At 46.6% G+C, this 8,819-nt stretch overlaps 1 protein-coding gene across 4 annotated transcripts in view; it reads right to left on the bottom strand.

Annotated features, from left to right (window-relative positions):
• Window positions 1-4,362: 4,362 nt before the first annotated feature.
• ST6GAL1 (ST6 beta-galactoside alpha-2,6-sialyltransferase 1) overlaps window positions 4,363-8,819 on the bottom strand; it is a 144,867-nt gene continuing 140,410 nt past the window's right edge. For all 4 annotated transcript variants that reach the window (XM_025375267.1, XM_025375266.1, XM_025375269.1 and 1 more), the window contains 3 exons: window positions 8,671-8,769; window positions 7,308-7,482; window positions 4,363-5,769 (listed from right to left, as the gene is read on the bottom strand). In XM_025375267.1, coding sequence (XP_025231052.1) covers window positions 5,528-5,769; window positions 7,308-7,482; window positions 8,671-8,769 — 516 coding nt within the window. In that variant the 3' untranslated portion in view covers window positions 4,363-5,527. The remainder of the gene's footprint in view (window positions 5,770-7,307; window positions 7,483-8,670; window positions 8,770-8,819) is intronic.

Here is an 8,819-nt window from a genome sequence, read left to right as displayed (position 1 = left end):
GGCCATCTGCAAACCAACAGGAGAGGCCTTGGGAGAAACCAACCCTGCTGACAATTTGACTTTGGACTTCCAGCCTCCAGATCTGTGAGAAAAGAAATCTCTGTTGCTTAAGCCACTGTGGCATTTTGTTATGGCAGCTTTAGCAAACTAATATACTTTTGTTTTAAGCTGCTAAATTTTGAAGTCATTTGTTAGCCATATATAACAAATACAGACTCTTCATTTTGGAGGTTGTTATGACTAATTTGTATGGAGAAACAAACACCAAAAAATAACAAAATAATCGACCAGAGAAAGTAACAGAGTTCCCAGCAATCCTGTAATGCTGCCTTCAGTTTATTCCCTGGTCTGTCTTTTTCTAATTCTGTAAGACTGTTCCAGAAGTTCCCCTAACATGATTCTGAGTCTCCCAGCCACAATTCCTGAGGGGAAAATAGTACCCAGTCCACCCCTTGAACCCACTTCCCACCTCAGGATACAATCAGAGATGAGAACATGTGCTTATATATTTGGTATTTTGGAGAAGACAAACGTAAATGAGCTGCATGCCCAACTCTAGGAACAAGTTGTGTGTAAATTGTAACCCATCCTTATGATAGAATATCATTCAACGATTACAAAGCCTGTTTTCAAAAAGGTCCTTAATGATCCAGAGGCATTTTAATAATGTATTTTTTAAATAAAAAGATGTTTTTATTTGTATAAAAATATTGTATTTTTGGCCGGGCGCGGTGGCTCAAGCCTGTAATCCCAGCACTTTGGGAGGCCGAGACGGGTGGATCACGAGGTCAGGAGATGGAAACCATCCTGGCTAACACGGTGAAACCCCGTCTCTACTAAAAAATACAAAAAAAAAAAAAACAAAACAAAAAACAAACTAGCCGGGCGAGGTGGCGGGCGCCTGTAGTCCCAGCTACTCAGGAGGCTGAGGCAGGAGAATGGAGTGAACCCGGGAGGAGGAGCTTGCAGTGAGCTGAGATCCGGCCACTGCACTCCAGCAAGACTCCGTCTCAAAAAAAAAAAAAAAAAAAAAAAAATTGTATTTTAAAGTAGGATTGGAAACTGCTGGTAGAGGTTACCTTTGGATCGTAGGATGTGGAAGGTGATTCTTTTTCTCTTTTTAAAACTTTCTGTTCTTTTGACACTGAATATGTATTACTTTCATAATCAGAAGGTGCATTTTACTTGAAGAAAAAAGCATCTTGCCCATCCTCAAGACTCCCCAAATCTCCCTGTTAAAATGAATGTTTCCCCTATAATGCCATTATTTTACTTTACCTCATATTATCACATCTTCATATTTGGCATTTGCATACTATTTTTCTTCTAAGCAGTTATGAATGTGTGCCTAACAATAGCAGTGTTATCCAGGTTTAGCTTTCCAGATAGTAACATCACTCATCTCACATTAGCATGATAATACCTATCCACAGGCAGGGCAGGCCCATTCCTGTAGCCCTCCATTTCTTTGGGGGGCAGGTGCTGTGGGTTTTCATCCTGTTCCCAGTGCCAGGCACATGACGGCTGTTTAATGTGTATTCACTGGATCGAAGAGAATTCCTCTTCCCATTATAAACTTGTTTTCTGATTAATCCTGAGAACACCTGGATGGGGACATCAGTGCTATGGGTGGTGGGATTTCAGGGGTACTGAGAAGGCCTTTTCCTCTCTCCTGAGCTGATGCCATTATCCCATCCATCGCATGAGTTTCCTGAGCAAGCGTTCCTGGCCTAAGTGAGAGTGGAAAGCGGCGTTACAGCCACTTTCTATCACATTACAACACATCCCAGGAGCTGCGCTGGGGGCCATGAGGGAAGTGGAAACCAAGGCCATCCAGAGGACAAGGACCTGGGACTAGGAAGGAGGTGGCAGTCCCTGAGTCCTGTGTGTCCTTTCTCCCATCTTGCTCATGGCTCTACAGGCTTCAGCACACTGCTAGGCCATGAAGCACTCTCTAAGAGCAGCATCTAAGACACTGAGAATCGGGCTTTGTCGGTGAGGAGAACCCTACTAGTGGGCTGGGAGTGGAGGTTGCAGGTGCTTGCTGTCTCTGTGAGCTCAGCCTTCATGGTGTTCTCCCTGTGTGCAAGCCTATCTCCAAATTTCCACATTTCAAAAGGACACCAGTCATACTGGAGTAGGGGCCCAGCCTATTCCAAGAGGACCTCACCTTAACTAATTACATCTGCAATGACCCTATTTCCAAATAAGGTCATATTCTGAGGTACTGGGGGGTTAGGACTTCAGACATCTGAATTTTGGGGGACACAATTCAACCTGTAACAAGGGGGTGGGCAGTTCACAGGAGAAAGGAATCATCCTCTCTCCCCTGACTCATGCTCCTCAGGATTTGTGTCCAAACATTGTAAGTCCTTTTAAGACATCACTCATTTAAGGATTTTAGAGTTTTGGAAACCAAGGGAAGGATCTTCCTTATGTTCTGCTTTCTGCCCAACTCCATCTCTTTGATGCAACAAGTTAGTTGTGTGAATCCAGGCAAGAGCAAAAATAAAAATAAAAAAATCAGTAAACCAGTCAATATTTCAAAGAGGTGATCTTTCCAATAAATACACATTTTTTTTTTTCCTGGAGTACTGAAGAGTAAGTCTAAGGCTAGAGGAGCTAGTGGGTAAGGAGCTAGTGGGTAAGGACTGTGTCCTCTTTGGAGGTAAAAGTTGGCAATCAGCAGTTGTCCCTTTAGCAAATAAGAAGAGAGAAGCCGCTTAAAAACACACACACACATTTATTTTAAAATTTGACATAATCCTAGGGTAATTCAGAATTAGCTTAGGCATTTTTCAGAAGTTTCTGAGACTGATGTCTCAACTCCAAACCAATAGCAATAGCTTATTTGATTGGTGGAAGGATTAGAGGGCCCCGTGATCCAGATGAATAGATGGCTATCAAAGAAGACAGAACCCCATAGACAGAGGCAGCATTAAGTCATAATTTCTAAATTAACTGTCATAAATATGAAACATCTCACCAGACCAACGATAACATCCATATCATAATTTGCATTTTACCAAAGTGTCCACATATAGACAGCACAGAACTAAAAGTTCTGTAGACTTCAGAATCACATTTAAATTAATTTGATCCTTTATATTAATAATAATTAAAAACTAGATTCTACCCAGTGTCATCCCAGTCTCCACACCAACATGTATGTCCTGCTGTCAGAATGCCACCTCTTCTGCGCTCAGTGGTCATGATTCGAAGATTAAAATGAGTATGTCAAATCAGAACATAAACCAAGCCAGGAATTCATGGGCCCAGATTGGGGTAAAGGGCTTGTCCTATACAGCAGTTAAGCAGCCCATGTGCTCTGCTCATTCCCAAGCAGAATCAGACTGGAGCTGCAGGCAGCGAGGAGGAGGGCGTGTTCTGTGTTGTCCACCATTTTGCAAGGTTTCTTGGGTATTCCAAGGAGGGCAATTGTTGTCTCCCAATAAGCCAGTTAATTCCCTGAGAACAGGACCTCTTCCCCACTAGCCTCCGTCACAGCAGGGTGCATGCAGCCGAGGTGTGAGCACAGAGCAGGTCCCTACTGAAGGCAGGAAGGAAACCAGCATGAACTGAGCACCTACTATGTGCCAGGTACAGAGCCAGGACAGGGGCTTTCCTGTAATCCTCACAACAGCACTGTGAGACAGGGTCATCATCGCCACTTTACAGGTGTGGAAACAGAGGCTCAACGAAGAGCATTTGCCCACAGTGGCACAGCTAGTCATAGGGGAGCATCAGTTTGAAAATCTAGGCCTTCTCACTCCAGGGCCCTTTCTAGCTACATAAGCTGAGGGTTTGGCAGTAAATGAGGATCCCAGCTCCGAGATCGTTGGTTTGGAGCCCAAACGTTAGATCCCCTGGAGCACAGGAGGCCAGCCTTGAGAGTGCAGAGCCCTGAGTCTGGGAACCCTGGCTCTACAGCATGACTTGCTGATCTTGTGCAAGTCTTTTAACCTCTCCACACCAGGGCTGCACTGGTCCAGCAGGATTCCCTATCAGGGAGAGGGGACTTGGTAAAACCATCTGGAGAGCGTGTTTGCGAACCACAGTGGGCCAGCCTCTGCTCAGAGAGCCTGATGTTGCTCACTTGCAAGGAAGAGGCACAGGGCATTGCAATCTGCTAGCACAACAATCACACCTGGTGAGAATCAGTTCTGCTCTCCAAGGTTCTGACCTCTGAGAGTGACGTGAGTCCAGAGAGCCACACCACTACTCCTTGAGAGACCTTCAGCAAAATGCCCGTGCGCTCAAAGAAATTGGGGTCAGGATGCTTTTAAAGCAAAAAAGGCTTAAAAGTAATTCAGGAGGGGAAGATGACTTGAAAAGGAAAAAAAAAAACCCAAAAAACAGATGGTGGTTAGGAGGAGATTTGGGGGTAGGTATTGAAAAGGAAGAATGGACTGTGGTATGCAAACCCAGCTGACAGGACAGGGTCAGGCCAGGCAGAGCCTAGAGAAATCAGGTTTCGGGGATCTGCAATGCCTCATATGTGTCATGAGGCTGCACTTGCTACCTCAGACATGGGTAGGAGGTTTCCTAAAAAAATATCTTGGGTCTCTAAGTTCAGGTAGATCTTAGAAAGTAAATATGGGAAGAAAGAAAAATGCAACTCAAATGGCTCAGATGTAATCTGCTTGCCATGTTTCTTCTCTTCCTCTAAGACTCATCTGAGTGCCCGCTGTGCTCTAAAGCCTTCTCTGATCCACACACACAGTTTAAGTGCGTGGCCCTCCTGGGTGCACAGAGAGCAAGCCCATCTCTCTACAGATCCCCAGTGCACTGAGCACACTGAATCCTATCTGCCTGTTCACATGTCTGCCTCTCTCACTGAACTGTAGCAACTCGAGGACAGACACTGTACCCTTCTCTACCTTCCGTCTCCACATGGAGAGGGAAAGTGGGCTAACCAAGGCCCTTTGCTCACAAGCACCCAGTCTAAGGGCCAGCCTAACCAGCCAGAGTGATAGGAACATGTTCCAGGGGCATGGACCTCAGAAGCAACTTTTTTCTGGATGCGTGGAGCATGTTTCCAATCCCCTGTACCACCTACTTGCCCCCCAGAGCCACCCTCCATTGGGCACAATTGTAATTTGGGAGAATTTCTTTAAAACAGGAAATCAATATTTAGATGCAGACTTCAAGCAATATAGAGCTTTGGTTTGTGAGAATGGCATCATTCTGCTGGGAAAAACAAAGCCCAGCTTTGGCAGCCCTGATGGGGGAGGCAGATCTTGCATCTACCACGGTGGAAGGTGGGGAGGTTGCTGTCTGGAAAGAATGCTAGACATGTGTGCATGTGTGTGGCGGGAAGCTCTGGGCTCATAAACTGCCTGGCTACAGAGAAGGCTGGACCTGATTTCTTGACCACAGGCTCCTGAAGCCCCAGTGCTCTTGCTGACAGAGGCCCCTAGAGGAAAAGGAACAGGCTGGAATTGCTCAGGAAAATGTTCTTCCCAGGCTGGGGTGGCCAAGAGACCATCCATTTAATGCCTGATGGAGAAGAGTGAAGAGCCTGTGCTTAGCAGTGAATGGTCCGGAAGCCAGGCAGTGTGGCTTTTCCAAGCAGGTAGATGTCCTCATCTGTGCCCTGGTTGAGATGCTTCACCAAATTCTTCTCATAGAGCAGTGGGTGGTAGGCACCCATCGTGCAGGCACTATCGAAGAACTTCTGGTAGTAGTAGCACACGTCGGTCTTGCGCTTGGATGGGAGGAACTCATAAATATCCACCTGGTCACACAGGGTCATCATGATGATGATACCTGGAGAGGGGAGCAGAGGTGAGTCATGCCTGACAACCCAACCCAGCACCCCAGAGCTCTGCCCAGTGGGTCCAGCAGCTCCTGACCCCAAATTTGGAGAGCTTTCCCTCTGGAGTTTCTATTTATGACTGTGATTCCCAATCCAAGTTTCAGCAAGCTAAGCCCAGCAGTGTTCCTTAGGATGCAAGGCTATATGAGCGTGATACACCTTTGAATCCCCAGCACCTAGGCCAGGGCCTGGTGAATAACAGATGCTCCCTAAATGCTAGTAGATTAAATGACTCCATCAATCAGCCAATGAATGTATCCATGGAGTAATTTATTTGAAGAAACAGGACAAGATTACTGAGCTGATTGAGGAGACAGTGCCATCATGTGTAGCTAGCACTTTCTTTTTTTTTTTTTTTTTTTTGAGGCGGAGTCTCGCTCTGTCGCCCAGGCTGGAGTGCAGTGGCCGGATCTCAGCTCACTGCAAGCTCCGCCTCCTGGGTTTACGCCATTCTCCTGCCTCAGCCTCCCGAGTAGCTGGGACTACAGGCGCCCGCCACCTCGCCCGGCTAGTTTTTTGTATTTTTAGTAGAGACGGGGTTTCACCGTGTTAGCCAGGATGGTCTCGATCTCCTGACCTCGTGATCCGCCCGTCTCGGCCTCCCGAAGTGCTGGGATTACAGGCTTGAGCCACCGCGCCCGGCCTTAGCTAGCACTTTCTAGCACTGTGACATCCTGCAGAACCTCTTGGATGGTGCAATTTGGGAGCAGATTTTTCCTTACAGCACTTACATGAAACAGTGTCGGGGAGGGAAGACTTTTCTTCCCTTAGCTGGGCAAAGGGACAGCTGGAACAGGAGCACTCCACAGTCTGTATGATGAGGTGTGGAGAAAATCCAAGGAGAGGGCCCCTGGCCAGCATTGTTCCAATAAACTCTGCACAGCACTGCCACTGATCCTATCTTTATTTAAATATTTGCTGTTTCATTATCAGAATTTTTACATTGTGTTTTCTGAAGATACTGTATTACAATATTATTTATCTTGATGAGTGAGTTTTTAAGGGGTACCCCCTTAAATTGTACACCTGAGAAAAGTGCCTTGCTCCCCTCATCTGAGATACAGCCTTGCTCCTCATTTTCCCGCCTCCCTCCCCTGTTCGTGGCTTCCCTTCCCTCCATCTTCCTCTGCCAAATTCTCCCCTCTCCAAAGCCTACCAAACGCTACTTCCTCCATGAGGCTATATGTGACTGTCCAGCTAGAAGGTGTCCTCTCTCCTATGACCCCAGGTTGTCTCTCCCTTCTGGCACAAATTGAATATTGCCTCAGACATCTGATTGACCTCCCCAGCAGATACCTCAGGAAAAAGAATTCTATCTTATTCACCTCTGTATTTTAGATAGAACTTGGCATGGTGTACAAGCAGAGCAAAATTCTAGCAATTGTTTAGTGGACAAACGAATGAATGAATGAATGAATGAGACCTCAGACAAAAAGCTCATCTCTTCTAGAAACAAACACGCAAGGTCTTTTCCCCGACATGAACTCACCAAGCATCCCAGAGGATGGGGGGTTTGGCTGAATCTCTTCTGGGGAGATTTCCTGAAGAATGTCCCACAGCTCCCAAGGCATCTGGGGCTTGAGGATGTAAAAGGGCTGATCGGGGTGCAGCTTACGATAACTCTTGTAGTTATTAAAGAAATTATAATCCGGATTCTGGTACCACTGAAAAAGAAAGAAGTGGTCCTTTCAAGGGAGAAATGGGCCAGTGAGCTGCTCCCCCCAGGAGTCATCCTCATCAGTGGCCATGGGGAGGGGAAAGGACCAACAAGGTTGCTCCTGAGGCACAGCCCTTTTCTTGCAGTGGACTACAGGCTTCTCTTCCGGTCACAGGTTTCACTGGATAGCAGGGTGGGGCCTGGCCTGTAGCCTGTGCTTTTGGGGAGAGTTGAGCTTGGTGACCCAGGATCAGCCTCAGGCTTCAGGATCAGAGTCCAGGAACACTATCAGAGCTGAAAAGAGCCCCATCTCTCATTTTTAAAGGGGAGAAAACTAGAGCATAAGTTGCCACATCTATGGGTTCAGAGTCCTTGTCCCGACCTAGGCAAATTTGAGTTCTAAGTGAGATCAGTGCAAAACTGTTGAAAGTCAGATAGTGAGGGTGCCAGGGGTCGCCAGAGCCTGTCAGGCATTGGTAGAGCCAACTTAAGTGTCCCAAGATGAGTGCTCTCTGCCCTTCTCAGGAGTCATGGTCCTGAGGCCACAGCAGCCTGTATCAGAGAGAGGTCAACTGACATGCATGAACAGTGAGAGAACTACTCCAGAGAGGTTAGAATCCAGCAGGCCTCCACTCAGGTCTCCTTCCCTGGAAAGAGCTGCTGCTGCAGATCTGCGCCTTCTGCTTAGTAAATCAAGCCCTGGGACGGGGACTTTCATTCTCCACACTCCAATTCCCCGTCTGTAAAATGGGAACAACCACACTTCCATCGATCTCCTTAAATTGTTATGAGAGTGAAATGAGAAGAATTCTGGATACTGGAAGTGTGAAATAAGCATGCTAATATTATTTACAGGAGTAATGGCAACTACTCTCGAGTTCTGCTGATGCTCATTAGGAGTAACTGCATTAATGAACAACCTACCCCAGATGTTGGGAGCTCCAGCCACTATCCCAGTAAATACTATAACTGGGAGACAATACCTGGCAGTGCCTGGCAGGGCAAGGAGACTAGCTGGCATAGGACAGGAATACTTCTGAATCTGCTAGTCCAGATGAAATGGGGTATCCTAAAACTCAAATACCCAGCCTTTAGGCATAGCCAATGTCAGCCATGACTTTAAAAACCTAGGAAATCAGGAAATCTGTAGACAGACAGGAAGCTCAACCCCTATTTCCCATGGACACCCACTTACCTTTGGGATATCTGAATGGTATACAGATGGGTCCCATACGATTAGGATTCCTTCATTGTACAAACTGTCTTCGAGGAAGCGCTTCTCTGTGGTAACCAACTGCAGGAGGAAAGAGATAAGCTGTCACTTGAACATTCATATGCAACTGT

This window comes from Theropithecus gelada, chromosome 2, assembly GCF_003255815.1.
Source record: "Theropithecus gelada isolate Dixy chromosome 2, Tgel_1.0, whole genome shotgun sequence".
Classification (NCBI taxonomy): domain Eukaryota; kingdom Metazoa; phylum Chordata; class Mammalia; order Primates; family Cercopithecidae; genus Theropithecus; species Theropithecus gelada.
This window is presented reverse-complemented; position numbering and strand designations above follow the sequence as displayed.